Here is an 18,110-nt window from a genome sequence, read left to right on the forward strand (position 1 = left end):
GTCGATGAGTTTATAATGTTTGTATAAACTGTAGGCAACAACTGGTAAAATGTACATCTAGGTCATAAAAACCATAATGTTTTCTTCTCAGCCATGTCAACAATTATCCGTGAGCGAAATCTCCTCCCATCCGGTGTCTGATTGGCCTTTCGCAAGGATTCCTGGGTAGTTAAAGTGTGTGGAGCCTGCATCTATGCGGAAGACCGCTTCAAGGGTACCAAGGCCCTGTCCCAAATGGCACACTCCGGACTTGTGGACTTCCTCAGAGTCCACACTTTGGTGACGTCATGTAGTGCAGACCTATAGGGCCCTTGGCGCGAGTCCACGAGGGCGCATTGAGAGGTATTTTTGGGACAGACTCGATCGGCATGCCGGAAATAACGGTCTGGTTGTTGTTGGACAGGAAAATCACATTTTTGCGCTCCGACGTCTTATCTGCATGTCCACTACACAGCCTAATTTTACAGTTCTATATTTTGATATTATGCATATCACCTGGGCATTAGACAATAGATAAATCATGCTTATTTAAATGATGTATACAGTTGTACATAATAATACATAATGTTCCATTTGAACTAAGATTACAATTTTAAAACATAATTTAAACATATTTTTTTCAATTTACAGGTTTCAATATTCATACTATGTTTACATATGACTCAGTAAAGCCCTGCCATTCGGTTCTATTTATTTAATGAATCATAATGCGATCGTATTATTAAACACGCTATTATTATGTTTGAGACATCAACCACTGGTCGATGACCATAATGTTTGTATAAACTGTAGGTAACAACTGGTAAAATGTACATTTAGGTCATAAAAACAGTAATATTTTCTTCACAGCCATGTCAACAATTATCCGTGAGTGAAATCTCCTCCCATCTGTTGTCTGATTGGCCTTTCGCAAGGATTCCTGGGTAGTTAAAGTGCGTGGAGCCTGCATCTATGCGGGCTTCGTGGAAGACCGCTTCAAGGGTACAAAGGGGGCGCTGCTGAGCACACTTCAGAGCGGTAAAATGCTGAATGGGACGGCCTACGGACTCGTAGACTCAGCGAGCACGCGCAATTCAAGTCCACGAGACCGAAAGTCCGCATGAAGTGCGCCATTTGGGACAGGGCCAAAGGGGGTGCTGCTGAGCACACTTCAGAGCGGTAAAATGCTGAATGGGACGGCCTACGGACTCGTGGACTCGGCGAGCACACGCAGTTTAAGTCCACGAGACGGAAAGTCCGCATGAAGTGCGCCATTTGAGACAGGGCCTTATTTCACCGCTATAGAAGTTTACACAACTGTGACGACTTCCGCTTCTGATAAACCCGGAAATATATACATATATATTTCTCATTTCAGTTAAAGGTTATTTTATTTTCAAGTAAGGATTTTTACTATGAATTAAAACATCAAATTAATTAATAAAAAATTGCATATTAAATATAATTTAAATGACAAATTCCGACCCTGGTTATAGATCACCCTGTAAACGAGTCAAGAGCGAGTGTTTAACAAGCTCTCATCCTAAACACGTTCATGGTTCGCTAATCTACAACTAATCTGTAAAGCAAACGAACGCTGGACCCGCTGTCATTACTGTCTCATAATGCGTGAGATTGAATCTGTATTCTGTGCGTTCGAGCGCTTGTCCAAATCACCTTCCTCCCGCACACGATAAAGCCGCTGTGATTAGAACGAAGATTTATTGGTGCATTAAGTCAGTTTCACACACCCTGTGGTTGTGGCCCACGGCCAGCCTGGCCTCGAGTCCGCTGGGAGTCGTTCACCAAGGGCATCGAGCTGATCGATCATACGGGAACCGTCCGGCGCTCACGGGTGTGTTAGTGTGTGGAACAGAGCAACTAGTTTAGGTTGGGGCGGTTTTACAGTATTACATGAAGGGGAATGGTGCGATATGGCAGTGGCTGAGGCACTCTCTCTCTCTCTCTCTCTCTCTCTCTCTCTCTCACTCTCTCTCTCTCATTAGTGTCTCATGTCTTCATTTATTCATTATGGCTGTAATTTTAATGCAGAACTGCTGGGTAACCTGACAGTCACATCAGCTCAGCAGCACAAATGACACACAGTGACAACATTCACAGATATTAAGTCTTTTTTGGACATGCACCATAGGATTACAATGTTTTTGAACATTTACTATAGTAATACCATGTTTTTCGACACGTAACAAAGCATTTTTGGACATGCACCATTAAAAGTCCATGTTTTTTGAACATTGAAGAAGGTATTACCAAGTTTTTGACATGTTCAATAGTGGTGATCTGTTTTTTGAACATTTACCATTGTAATAGCATGTTTTTTGACATGCAACATAGGATTACAATGTTTTGAACATTTACTATAGTAATGTCATGTTTTTATATACCATGTAATGGTATAGTTATAGTAATACCATGTTTTTGGATATGCACTTACTTAGTATTACAATGATTTTTGGATATGTACGATTGAAATACCACATTCTTTAAACATTTACCATGATAATACCATGTTTTAAGATATGCACCATAGTATTACCATGTTTTTTGGACATGTACCATTGACGTGCCATGTTTTTTTAAACATTTACCATGATAATACCATGTTTTAAGACATGCAGCATGTTTTTTGGATGTGTAACATTGAATTTTTGGACATGTACCATTAAAATGCCATGTTTTCTGAACATTTCCCATGGTAATAAATTTTTTTGGACATGCAACATAGTATTACAATGATGTTTGGACATGTACCATTGAAATACCATGTTTTTTAATCATTTACCAAGACAATGCCATGTTTTTGAACATGTATCATGTCATATGAATATGCTATTCATTCAGTTCCACACTGAAGTTACATAATAATAACATCTGATAACATCACTGTACCATGATTTGACAGTGGATTTAAAGTGTGTATATCTATAGACACACACACAAACATTTGAACCAGATAATGCTCAACAGCTTGCTCGTACACATGCGGTTTATCCAAACGATTCCCCAGAGTCTCTTCTGGTAATTATAGTTCTACAGCAGCCCAGTTTATGAAATATGAGACGCACTGGTAAAAAAATGAGGTCACGTGTTGTTGATTTGAATGAGACGTTCCTGACGGAAACAGCGAGCCCTGATGAGGCGAGTCGCGCTGGGAAGAACATCAGATGCACAGACCCTCGTTCCTGGAAGCCGGAGAGACCCGTGACAGGATTACTGATGTGTGTGTGTGTGTGTGTGTGACGTGCCGGTATTCCAGGGATGAGGAGAGACGCTCCAGCCGTGAGAATTAATATGAATGATGCTAATGAGTCGAGTCTCACGGAGAACAAAACGCCCAAGTCATGATTTGATGAATTCAAACTCCAGTCGCTGCTCAAATGTGTGTTTGCCTTTGGTCTATTTCAGGCCAGAAGACGGTCTGATTCTGTGGAAACTCTCCGAGATGTTTGTGACATTCTCACCGGATCCCAAGGCAGGACTGAATTTTAATCAGGCACCGTCTCGGAAGCCCCAAATCTGAAAGCCCCTTCAACATTTCTCACATCATCACAGTTTATTCACTATAGTTTAGAAAATGGTCCTAAAATATGAGCAGAACTCAGTTGATATTTGACTGGTTTTGTCCGTCCTTCTGTTAGACTGTCTCACACATGAATTATGTTGAATATCTGTCAGCTGTTAAATTTAACTACACAATTAGATAATACCAGTTTAGCTCAACCAGTGACCAAGCAATGCTTCATTTTGTTCAGTCTGTGTGTAAAAAGAGCATTAGCAATTAAAGACAAAACACTTCAGCAAAACATGATCAGCTCAAAGTGTCTGAATCATTTATGGTCTCAAATTTGTATAAATTTTACTGAAGAATTATTGGGTATAATATGTCACAGCTTACTTTAGTTTGCTCTCCTCACTTACATAAATTAACTACAGCGCACACACTAGTAAAAAAATATAAAAAATGATATCTGGTGTCTGAATAATGTTTGGTTTGACTGTATGCAGGACTTCTCCAATCATTTAGTCAGAAATAATTTAAACTCCGCCCCTTTTATAGAATCAACTGAAAGATCACAGCTCTGTTTTTGAGAGCCACGCCCACATCTCAACATCCAATCAACAGCCGATAGAACTAAGCCCCGCCCAACATGGTTTCACTCGGATATCCGTCACAATACAGAGGAAAAGATTAGTCGCTATTTCGATTTCGTCTCAACTTTAAACTAGTGTTTTACAATTGATGACAGACGTTGAATGTAATGACAGAATTTTCATTTTTTTGCCTAAATTATTCCTTTAACACGGCACATTTTAAATCTTCTAGAATGCTTAAATAAAATCAGAATAGACTATATTTATATCCTTTTGAGCTGACATTATTAATCCCTCCTATTTTCCAATCACAATCCAATCAATTCCTCATGAATTATCATTGAAAATCCTGTTTCTCTATTGTGTCACTTTGGATAAAAAGCATCTTCTAAATGCATAAATGAAACTACGTCACGTTACGACAGTCAAACGGTTTGTGAAGTTTCCGTAATGTGCATCTGATTATTGCAGCTTGTCAGATTGACAAGAACAAATGCAAATCAATAACGTGTGAATGTCAGCGCTGTATTATTTGCTCTCATTTAGACGAGTTTCCGTTTGCAGTTTTAAAGCTGAACTGCAGCAAAACCAGAAACACAGAATAAACCAAGCTGATTATAATGAGGAATTAGCAAGTAAATGTTCCCTCTCACACAGACACGGATGTAAATTATGCAGACTTCTGCGGATCTCCCCGAGGGAAAACCTCATTCTGGACTAAAGGCGAGATTTGCCAAAGTTTTATAAGCAACAGCGAGTGTTAGATTAGACAGCTACTAGTGCAGAAACGGGTTGATTTATGGTTCCAGCAGCTTGTAAAACAGCACTTAACGTGATGATCATGTTGAGCGGTTAGTCTGGCTGCTGGTAAAACACACACACACACACACACACACACACACACACACACACACACACACACACACACACACACACGTTTACTTAGCCATCTAAATGAGGACATTCTCTAGACGTAATGGTTTTTATTCTCTATATTCTGTCCCCTTACACTAACCTACCCCTCACTCACACACACACCCACACACACACTAACTCTACCCCTAAACCTACCCATCACACACACACACACACACTAACCTGACCCCTAAACCTACCCATCACACACAACTTTCTGCATTTTTACATTTTCAAAAAACCTTTAATTACTTTATTTTTATGATTTACAAATGAGGACGTCCCCAAAATATAGTTAAGTAGGCACACACACACACACACACACACACACACACACGCATGTCACTTCCTGATGTACGATTCGGCCTATATGTGCATCTGTTAATCCCACGGGAGTTTTGCAGTTGTCACGGTAACAGTGGAAGCGGCTCGTCTCCAGCTGGGCTGACCTGTGAGAGACCGTTGGCCACGCCCCCTTCCACACAGGCCACGCCCCCTGCCCTACATTGTCCAACTGTTTTTCTTCCCCCAAATTGATTCTCTTCCAATTCTTAAAGAAAAGTGACCTAGTTTAAAGCACTTTGTTTGCCCATAACACATTCTGTCATCATTTACTTGTCCTAATGTTGTGCCATTGAAATACCACGTGTTTTTGGCATGCTCCATAGTATTCCCATTTTTTGGACCGTTGAATTGTACTGCTTTTTTAAAAAACATTTACCATTGAAATGCCATGTTTTTTGGACATGTACCATTAGAATTAGCATGTATTTTGGACATCCCCCATGTTATTACCATGTTTTTGGGCATGTGCCATTGAATTGCCATGCTTTGTGAACATTTCCCATGGTAATACCATATTTTTGGACATTCACCATAGTATTAAGATGGTTTTTGGACGTGTACCATTGAATTACCATGTTTTTTGAACATTTACTATGGTAATACCATGTTTTTTGGACATTTTTCATGCTAATACCAAGTTTTTTGGACATTCATCATAGCATTACAGTGTTTTTTGGACGTGTACCATTGAATTACCATGTTTTTTGAACATTTACTATGGTAATACCATGTTTTTTGAACATTTACTATGGTAATACCATGTTTTTTTGGACATTTCTCATGCTAATACCATGTTTTTGGACATGTACCACATAATACATTTTTTGGGGCAATCATGTACTATTGAATTACCATGTTTCTTTGAACATTTACTATGGTACTTCTATGTTTTTTGGAGATACATCTGAAATACAGTACCACTGAAATGCCAACATGTATCATAGTATTACCATGTATTTTGACCATGTATCATGGCATATCAATATTTTATTAATTGAGAACCATATTTACATATTGATTATGTTTTGTTCACCCCAAAATAAAACGCAAATGTCGGAGCAAAATCACACATATTTATCAGTATGAAATAATATTTCATGAGTCATTCTGACATATTAATATTCCTCAGATTTACATAGTCTAATAATTGCATATGGAAAGCCGCTACCTCCTTGACGCTCAGTTTTGATTTATCATAACAATTATCAGAGAGCGCGTCTGATTTATTAGGTTTCGTCTGAAACCCAAGCTATTGATTAAAATGAAATGTAATGTTCTTCTTCTGGTAAAATAAAACAGATTAGCTCCATCCAGTCCTCAAGGTCAAAGGTCATTCTGGATCCATGAGCCAATGACCTTGCAATACCAGCCTGGAGATGAGATATTCTCAGCGCTCTGATATTGATTATGCGGTGAGGTGTCAGCATCATCACACCTTCAGGACCTCTTTGCCACAAACACAACATTTATCTAGAGACCCCACAGGACTTTCAATTACACTGGACCAGTTACAGCCCAGTTACAGCCCAGTTACAGCCAGTTACAGCCCAGTTACAGCCCAGTTACAGCCCAGTTACTGCCTACAAGTGCCAGACGGAAATACAGACACAAATAAACACTGAAAAAAATCCACTGAGATTATTTACAAGTGATTTTCTGTGATTGTGCAAGACTTCTGATTCATTAGCTGCTATAGATTCATAACTAGAAGAATATCTCCACCTTATTCCTGACGATCTTACTGCGTGTTGAATTATGGGTGGCACTTCTGGTTTGGGGAACTTCCATTAAAAACACTGAAACAAATTATTTCAAATCATTAGGTTGCCCTACAAATAAAGCTGATCCATCAGTTCGACTGACGATAACGTAACACTTGACATGTTATAACAAGAATATCTACGGCAAGAGCTCTTTTCAGTCGCCGCTTTCTTTTCCTCATGATTATTTTCTTTTTTCCCTTTGGAAAGGACAACATATACTGCACATTTGTGGTCTGTTCTCCCGATTTAATTTACGATATATTCCATTAATAATTCACTGGAATGCACAAAGAATCTCGCGTTTTTCTCCTCAAATCCTCATGTCTCTTTCCAGGTTTGTTTTCACAGGTAAATACAATTTATTATCTGTCAGAATGACGGATTTCACTTTGAAATAGTTAATAGTTTTAGTTAATAAACATTTTTGATTAAGGCAACATATGTTACATTATACAGATATATTACCATGTATATATCAGTGATATTTAACCCGTCTGTTATTGCTGTGGAAAGCATCACGTTTTGGGGTTATTCATGGTCTGGGTTTGAAAGGACCTTGTTGATGCTTTTACACTTTTAAATGTCCTTTTAATGTTCGATGGTTGAAGTGTGAGTAGAATAATCTCATCTTATAGTGACACTTTTTTTTAAACGTATTATTACGTTCATAGAGCAAGCCTTTCACTGATTGTTTACAGCTTAACGGAGGTTACACCCATAATCCGCTCAGTGTCATGGGCCGTAGGAATAAGGTGGATAAGTTAATGCATTGATGAATTGGGATGGATTCTTGTTGCAGTGCATTGTGGGATTTTCAGCAATGTGGCTGATGTTATTGCACTGGTTTCTGTGTCTTTCAGACGGTTGGCGCTGTGACTTCTAATTGGCCGTGAGTAATGCGATCTGCACTCTTAATTAAATAACGCTGCTTAATTAGCACATGATGTATGCCTGTAACTGAGCCTCGATGGTGATGAGTTACAGGGGCTGAACGCTGACTCCGCCCCCTCTCAAGGCCCCGCCCACATCACACAGGATGTAGTCATCATCATCATCATCATCATCATCATCTGTGTGTTGGGCTCTAGATGCTGAGAGCAGCTGCAGTAATGATGCAATAAAGGTGGATATTATGTCATAAAGGACATTATGATTTTTGAGGATTTGCTATGGAATCGTTTGGACTTCCGGACTCTCAACAGCCTTTTTTATGACATGAAGAGAGAGAATGTGTTATGTTCATTTCAATCACAACCATATTGAGCGGCCGCCAGTGTGTGTGTGTGTGTGTGTCTGTGTGTGTGTGTGTACTTGTACAACTATAGTTGTGAGGACCGGTTTGAGTTTTAGACCATTGGAGTGAGGACAAAGAGAGTAAAGTGAGGACATTTTGGCCGGTCCTCACTTTCTGAGAGCCTTTAAAGGCCTGTTTGAGGATCAAGACTTGGTTTTAGGGATAAGGTTATAATGAGGTCAAGGGTCAGGGTCGGGGTCGGGTTGCCTAGTTAGTTGAGATGGGTAGGGTTACGGTAAGCGGCTAGAGATTGCATTGTGTCAATGAATGTCCTCATAAAGATAGATGTACAAGAATGTGTGTGTGTGAGAGAGAGAGTGTGAGTGTGTGTGTGTGTGTGTGTGTGTGTGTGTGTGTGTGTGTGTGTGTGTGTGTGTGTGAAGGGGGAGGAAGCAGAACTGGTTGTTAAGAGTGTTATGTGGGGGTTTGAGCGGGTGTTATTGTGTGTGTGTGTGTGTGTGTGTGGGGGGTCACAGAGAATAAAAGAATATCAATGAGAAGCATGAGAGGCAACAGATGCTGAGAGAGATCTGATTTGATTTCGATTTTCCTTTTGATTTGGGATGAAATATGACATAATTTCCTCATACAAACATAAACACAAGACAAACATATTCTACTGTATGTGTGTGTCTAACAACAGATGAATTAACACGGTAACCAGCTCTAGAGTAAGAGAGTAGTAACTTAGTATTGAACACTGTCATTAAAACAATCAAAATGTCACTAAGCGATGATCACAATATGTGTAGTAACCGTAGTAGAAACTGAGGTTCCCGTTGTAAACACACTTCAGATACTGTGAGGTTAATCTGACGTTTATTCTGAGAGTGAATCAGAGTCACAGTGAGAATATAATGACACGAGCATCAGACCCGTGTGTGAATGAGAGGGTTTGAGCCGCGAGCGCCGGGACTCGCACAGGTCGCCTCTCCTCACAGCTGTAAACAATCATTACTCATGACAGAGCCGAAAACATCAGACACCTGCAGTCAGAGAGATGAGCGAGAGACAGACGGAGGAGAGAGAGCTGCTCGTCTGACTGTACAACAGCGCCACCTATCTGTGAGAGGCCGCATCACACCTGTTCTGAGATCAACACACTCAAATACTGAGACACATCAAAACCATCAACCAAAACACATCAAAACAATTAACCAAACACATCAAAACAATTAACCAAACACATCAAAACAATTAACCAAACACATCAAAACAATTAACCAAACACATCAAAACCATCAACCAAACACAAAGCAATTAAACACATCAAAACAATCAACCAAACAGATCAAAACCATCAACATCAACCAAGCACTTCAAAATCATCCACCAAACACTTCAAAACCATCAACCAAACACTTCAAAACCACCAAACACATCAAAACCATCAACCAAACACATCAAAACCATCAACCAAACACTTCAAAACCATCAAACACATCAAAACCATCAACATCAACCAAACACATCAAAACAATCAACCAAACACTTCAAAACCATCAACATCAACCAAACACTTCAAAACCATCAACCAAACACTTCAAAACCATCAACCAAACACATAAAAGCAATTAAACACATCAAAACCATCAACCAAACACTTCAAAACCATCAACCAAACACTTCAAAACCATCAACCAAACACATAAAAGCAATTAAACACATCAAAACCATCAACCAAACACTTCAAAACCATCAACCAAACACTTCAAAACCATCAACCAAACACTTCAAAACCATCAACATCAACCAAGCACTTCAAAACCATCCACCAAACACTTCAAAACCATCAACCAAACACTTCAAAACCATCAACCAAACACATCAAAACCATCAACCAAACACATCAAAACCATCAACATCAACCAAGCACTTCAAAACCATCAAACACATCAAAACCATCAACCAAACACATCAAAACCATCAACATATCAACCAAACACATCAAAACAATCAACCAAACACTTCAAAACCATCAACATCAACCAAACACTTCAAAACCATCAACCAAACACTTCAAAACCATCAACATCAACCAAACACTTCAAAACCATCAACAGCAACCAAACACTTCAAAACCATCAACATCAACCAAACACTTCAAAACCATCAACCAAACACTTCAAAACCATCAACATCAACCAAACACTTCAAAACCATCAACCAAACACTTCAAAACCATCAACCAAACACTTCAAAACCATCAACCAAACACTTCAAAACCATCAACCAAACACTTCAAAACCATCAACAGCAACCAAACACTTCAAAACCATCAACCAAACACATCAAAACCATCAACCAAACACTTCAAAACCATCAACCAAACACTTAAAAACCATCAACCAAACACTTCAAAACCATCAACCAAACACATAAAAGCAATTAAACACATCAAAACCATCAACCAAACACTTCAAAACCATCAACCAAACACTTCAAAACCATCAACCAAACACATAAAAGCAATTAAACACATCAAAACCATCAACCAAACACTTCAAAACCATCAACCAAACACTTCAAAACCATCAACCAAACACTTCAAAACCATCAACATCAACCAAGCACTTCAAAACCATCCACCAAACACTTCAAAACCATCAACCAAACACATCAAAACCATCAACCAAACACATCAAAACCATCAACCAAACACATCAAAACCATCAACATCAACCAAGCACTTCAAAACCATCAAACACATCAAAACCATCAACCAAACACATCAAAACCATCAACATATCAACCAAACACATCAAAACAATCAACCAAACACTTCAAAACCATCAACATCAACCAAACACTTCAAAACCATCAACCAAACACTTCAAAACCATCAACATCAACCAAACACTTCAAAACCATCAACAGCAACCAAACACTTCAAAACCATCAACATCAACCAAACACTTCAAAACCATCAACCAAACACTTCAAAACCATCAACATCAACCAAACACTTCAAAACCATCAACCAAACACTTCAAAACCATCAACCAAACACTTCAAAACCATCAACCAAACACATCAAAACCATCAACATCAACCAAACACTTCAAAACCATCAACCAAACACTTCAAAACCATCAACATCAACCAAACACTTCAAAACCATCAACATCAACCAAACACATCAAAACCATCAACCAAACACATCAAAACCATCAACCAAACACTTCAAAACCATCAACCAAACACTTCAAAACCATCAACCAAACACTTCAAAACAATTAACAAAAAACAGCAAAACAATTAAACAAACACATTTATTCATTATTAGACTTCCTGTAGGTAATATATATACAGTATATACATACACATATTGGAATCAGTTGTTGAGTCTAAGCACTACTCACACACACACACACACACACACACACACACACACACACACACAAAAACAAACAAATAAGTTGTATCTAGTAACGATTCTGTCTGAGAACTGAGAAGTCAGCTCTAGGTTTCTCCCTCAGATATTTTGAGTCTGTTCTGTGAGAGCTGACAGATTTAGCGTTCTGCTCATAAACACACAGATTATGCAGCTTCGGATGAAATCTTTTATGATCTGGTTAGAAGATATTGCTAATCGTTGCTCTGAGACTTTTTAAAGTCACTGTAACCTCAGCCATTGTTAAACCAGCGATTGAAAGGTCTGAGAATAATGCCCATCTGCTATCTTCAGATCTTTGTTCATCAAAGTTTTCGACACCTGAATAAAACAGCGAAGGTTTCTGGCCCTCATGACTGTATCGGATGCTGTCAAACTAGAGTCTGATCAGTCAAACTAGTGTGTGTTCATTCTGATGATGCTTTTATGCCCAGAAACAATCGGCAGGATTGCCACGCGTTTAACCTTGAGAAGATGTGTGGTGGAACGATCACTCAACATTCAATCCCACAGAAAAATGGTGCAGTCGTTCTCCGAACAGTCGTCTGTAATGTGAAAGCATCGGCTGTGTGCAGAGCTGAACATTAGATGGCGAATCAAACCGTAAGTGAGGCATCCATCTTGTCGTGTGAAATTGAAGTGGTGGCGTGTTCTCAAACGGCCCACGGTTGACTGTACGCACATGTGCTGATCTTCTGTTCCTGCTGATAATGTAAAGCAGACTGAAGACGCCGGTTCCCCGGGTCAGTGCTTAAAAGTGCTTAAAGCTTAATGGACTCATGCACGGCTGGTCAATTCAATTCCTCAGAGAGGATGAAGAACAGGGCCGAGAATAGAGAAACATACTTATTCAGATTCGCGGTGCAACGACGGAAAGGATGTTTTAATTTCGACTCAGTAAGTGCTTTCTGTTGTGTTTCTGCACGCAACCACAATAATACAGAACAATCAGTGTAGTCTAAATCAGGAATGATTCTTTTAGCTGGTTCTTTTTAATGAGTTTTTCAAAAACAATCACAAATCAGTCAACTCTATGGTTATTATGTAGCTAGTTCGCTATATATATATATATATATATATATATATATATATATTCAAATAAGTATCTCTCTCTCTCTCTCTCTCTCTCTCTCTATATATATATATATATATATACACATACACTCCAGTTATTATGTAGCTTGATTTAAAAACAAATACATTTCATGAACAGGCTTATTTAATTAAATCGCTCAAAAAGATTCATGAATAGAAAGATTCGAACCCCTCAGTTTGATTCAATTAGTTGTTCTGGATGGCTGGATGGTTTACGATATTTATGTATTATTTATGTATGCAGTCATATATTCACTATGCACACACACACACAAAGATATGTGCATTTAAATACATACACACATCAGTAAAATAAGTCACAAATAAAATACAATAAATAAATTACAAAACAAATAGATTTATATACTTGTCAAAGCCAATTTTTACTCGCTTTTGGTGCTTCTGTATTTATATATTATAGTAAATATGTCAAAAACACTCACAGATCAGTCTTGGACTCTCAGGTATTATGTAGCCTGATTTATGAACAAACTAATCTGCCAGTTTGTTTAATGGAATCGCCCAAAACGAATCATGAATTAGACTCAAACACACTCAAGAGATTTGAACCGCTCAGTTTTTTGTTCGAATCAATCAGCGGTTCTCGACTCATTTAGTGATTCACAAGTCATCAGTAGTGTCAGTATAGTAATGACTTGTGAATCAGTAAATGGTTACGACCAATTATTGGGAGCTTACTAAAAAGCATAAAAGAATCATTAATGGAATTAAAGAGCCAGAAATTGTTAAATTCCTGACGACTGCCAAGAGGAAATGAAGGAATAACTCTTTTAAAAAGTCTGTAAGACGGTATATCTCTTACCCCATCTGTCCGCTCATGAGCAGGAGGAGGTTATAGATGTGAGAGAAGATGAAGAGCGAGAGAATCGTGCTGAAAAACATGGTCATCCAAGAGCCGTGATCCTCACGAAACATCTTCAGACGCAGGACACGACCTGAGACGCAACAGAGAAGCTTCAGTTAACATTTTAAAGCAACGTGAGGGATGCACAAGTTTCCATGCTTGACACATAAACACATCGTACATGAAGAGCATGTGATGCAAGATTGTGAGATGTTTCTCATAAGCAGAATTCAGCTTTATTTCAATGAATATACATATATATATTATATATAAAGTCAAATTAATATACAAATAGATTGATATACTTGCCAAAGCCAATTTTTACTCATATTTGGTGTTTTCTTTTTTGTAATTTGTAAAAAACCTTCACAAACACTAACAAATCAGTCTTGAACTCCAGTTATTATGTAGCCTGATTTAAAAATAACTAAATTTCATGAACAGGCTTATTTAATTGAACCACACAAAAAGAATCATGAATAAAAAGATTCAAACGCCTCAGTTTGATTCAGTTAGTTGTTCTGGATGGTTCACGATATGTATGTATGCATGTATGTATGTACGTGTGTATGTATGTATGTATACACACACACACACACAGATATAAATACATACACACATCAGTAAATAAGTCACAAATAAAGAAAAAAAATCATAAACATATTATACATGAAGTGCATGTGATACAAGATTGTTAGATATTTTTCATAAGCAGAATTCAGATTTATTTGAACGAACAAAAATGTGTTTAATGGTTTTCATTTTAGTTAATGATAAGCTTGCAGCGCAGGCAGTTTCTGTTCATAACGGCACGACCTTCACTGATCCAGACGCGATAATTACACCTGGAAAGCTCCATACAACTAATCATCACTTCAACCTGTAATTTCTGCTGATTAAACCGTCTGTCCCTGCGTTGGGCGCCAAGTTCTGCCCAACAGACCGAATAAACCCGATAGATAAAGCTCCTGTAATTTCTTCAACAGCGATTGATTCTCAGAACCCGAGGTTTGGCTTCATGAAGAGGCCGACATCATTACAGTCGCGCTATTCATGACCTGCGAGGAAATTTCCATTATTTTCTTTCACCTGAAGGATCAAATGACAGTCCGGAACATCTTTCTTTGTCTCTGGCGCGCTCTAGCTCTCTCTGAAAGCGTGAGATTGATTCGGATGTCCGTGGATCCGCTCTGAATGTTTAATCGTGCCCTTCAGCGAGACTCTGAACTGTGGCGGAGGTGATTTCAGTGTAAGGTTTCCACGAGTGTCTGTTTAAAGCGATTAAAGAAGACTGAAGTTAAAGACGCTGTCAGTAGCGCTTACACGCACAGAGTCTGATCACTGCACACGCGTCGAGCATTTAAACTACACTTAACAGCTTCAGTTATCAAACCTAATGAGCTGCCTTGCTGTCTACATAGGGGGCATCCTCACTGACATTAACAACAGGGATGGAGGGATGGATACAGGGATGGATGGATACAGTGATGGATGGATGGATGATGGATGGATACAGTGATGGATGGATGATGGAAAGATAGAATAAGATTATCCATAAGCATGTTACAACACTAATGACTCAAAGCTCTGATACACATACAAACACACAAATAATAAATGTTCAGAAATAAAATAAGTATATTTGCGATTAACGTTTCACTAAACCATGATCTTAGATTTGTATTGTGTCATGTTTTATTTCACTGAACTCAACTGACTCAACTGACTCTTCTTGTGAAAGCATTGAAACTTTAACAAAAATCAATAAATTCCTTTTTGTTTTTCTAGTGGAAGTTTTGAGCTGTGAAAGTTACGGTACATTTCATAACACAATAAACCGGATGAGATCAAGGACATTATGATTCAGCAGCTCGTAAACATTCAGAACTCGTGATTTTCACATCTGTGTTCCTGTAACGTCTCACTCACAGAGACGGCGCTTGTGTTTCAGAGGCTTCAGTCACTCAGAGATCCAGCACAGATTCAGTTCGTTCACAGTTATCAGGGAACATCAAGAAAACTCTTCTCTGAGTGAATTATTTATTCCGCTAAGCTTTCTTAAAGTTGCATCACGTCTCGGCCAGACAGAAAAAAAATCTCATTTGGAGTCGATAAAACATTTTTTTCTGTGCTCTCTCTCTCAATTGAAAATTGCATTGAATTCTCTCTCTCTCTCTGTGTGTGTGTGTGTGTGTTTATGTGTGAGAGAGAGAGATTGAGTGTGAGAGTGAGCGTGTGTTTGTGAGTGAATGTGTGTGAGTGTGTGTGTGTGTGCGCGTGTGTGAGTGTGTGTGTGTGAGATAGTGAGTGTGTGTGTGTGTGTGTACTTAATTATATTTTGGGGACGTCCTCATTTGTAAATCATAAAAATAAAGTTGTAGTAAATAAACATGCAGAAAGTTGTGTGTGATGGGTAGGTTTAGGGGTAGAGTTAGTGTGTGTGTGTGTGTGTGTGTGTGTGTGTGTGTGTATGTGTGTGTGTGTGTCAAGTCAAGTCACATTTATTTATATATCGCTTTTTACAATACAGAATGTTTCAAAGCAGCTTTACTGAGATAACAGGACAATAATGCAACAAAGTTTGTTTCCAGAAGAAAATAGCGTCACAGTCCAGCTTAAGTAAGTTCAGTGATGATTCATTTCTGTTGTAAAAAAGTTATTAATTTAGTTCATTTATATATGTACAGGGTGGGCCATTTATATGGATACAACATGGGAATGGCTGGTGACACCAAAGTCCCGTTTGTGGCACACCAGTACATGTGAGGGGGCAAACTCCTCAAGATGGGTGGTGACCATGACATATACTAATGTGCCACAAACAGGACCTCAATATCACCAACCACTCCCATGCCACCACGGTGTATCCATATAAATGGCCCACCCTGTATAGTCGCTCTGGAGAAAACCGTGATGTCATCGTCCAGCTCAGTTCAGTTCTCATATAATGGTGTCAATGCAGGCAGATCAATATTATTGTTGAATTTTAAATTAAATGTTAAATTTAATGTCTCCAAATAAGCAAGCCAAAAGCCAATGGCAACAAAGGTGAAAAAGACGACAGTGGCAAGGAACCAAAACTCCATCAGTGGCAGAATGGAGAAATAAACCTTGTGAGAAACCAGGCTCAGTCGCTCAGTTCTCCTCTGGCCAATGAACGAACAGTGTATGATTATGATTCAGGCAGCATTACAGGTCAGATGTCAGATTGGATTGGAACAATCAGAATATTATCTGGTTGAAGATCGGAGTCACGCCAGTATGGAGACGAGTTTGTTGAAGATCAGGGCCGATGCCTGTAGTGTCGATGAGGCCTGACTACATCATGCGTTGTGGTCGTGTCTAGGCGCAGGTCCTCCATCTGATCTGGATACGGCCCGGATCCGGCTGACTACATCATGTGTTGTGGTCGTGTCTAGGCGCAGGTCCTCCATCTGATCTGGATACGGCCCAGATCCGGCTGACTACATCATGTGTTGTGGTCGTGTCTAGGCGCAGGTCCACCATCTGATCTGGATACGGCCCGGATCCGGCTGACTACATCATGCGTTGTGTCGTGTCTAGGCACAGGTCCTCCATCTGATCTGGATACGGCCCGGATCCGGCTGACTACATCATGTGTTGTGGTCGTGTCTAGGCAGAGGTCCTCCATCTGATCTGGATACGGCCCGGATCCGGCTGACTACATCATGTGTTGTGGTCGTGTCTAGGCGCAGGTCCACCATCTGATCTGGATACGGCCCGGATCCGGCTGACTACATCATGCGTTGTGGTCGTGTCTAGGCACAGGTCCTTCATCTGATCTGGATACGGCCCGGATCCGGCTGACTACATCATGTGTTGTGGTCGTGTCTAGGCACAGGTCCTCCATCTGATCTGGATACGGCCCGGATCCGGCTGACTACATCATGTGTTGTGGTCGTGTCTAGGCGCAGGTCCTCCATCTGATCTGGATACGGCCCGGATCCGGCTGACTACATCATGCGTTGTGGTCGTGTCTAGGCGCAGGTCCTCCATCTGATCTGGATACGGCCCGGATCCGGCTGACTACATCATGTGTTGTGATCGTGTCTAGGCGCAGGTCCTCCATCTGATCTGGACACGGCCCGGATCCGGCTGACTACATCATGCGTTGTGGTTGTGTCTAGGCGCAGGTCCTCCATCTGATCTGGATACGGCCCGGATCCGGCTGACTACATCATGTGTTGTGGTCGTGTCTAGGCACAGGTCCTCCATCTGATCTGGATCAGGCCCGGATCCGGCTGACGACATCATGCGTTGTGGTCGTGTTTAGGCGCAGGTCCACCATCTGATCTGGATCCGGCCCAGATCCGGCTGACTACATCA

At 39.8% G+C, this 18,110-nt stretch overlaps 1 protein-coding gene across 3 annotated transcripts in view; it reads right to left on the reverse strand.

Annotated features, from left to right (window-relative positions):
* Positions 1-18,110, reverse strand: part of tmem117 (transmembrane protein 117) — a 58,888-nt gene that overhangs the window by 22,858 nt on the left and 17,920 nt on the right. For all 3 annotated transcript variants that reach the window (XM_082160691.1, XM_082160690.1, XM_082160692.1), the window contains exon 3: positions 13,722-13,854. In XM_082160691.1, coding sequence (XP_082016817.1) covers positions 13,722-13,854 — 133 coding nt within the window. The remainder of the gene's footprint in view (positions 1-13,721; positions 13,855-18,110) is intronic.

Source organism: Leuciscus leuciscus (genome assembly GCF_965113295.1).
Source record: "Leuciscus leuciscus genome assembly, chromosome: 25".
Taxonomy (NCBI): Eukaryota; Metazoa; Chordata; class Actinopteri; order Cypriniformes; family Leuciscidae; genus Leuciscus; species Leuciscus leuciscus.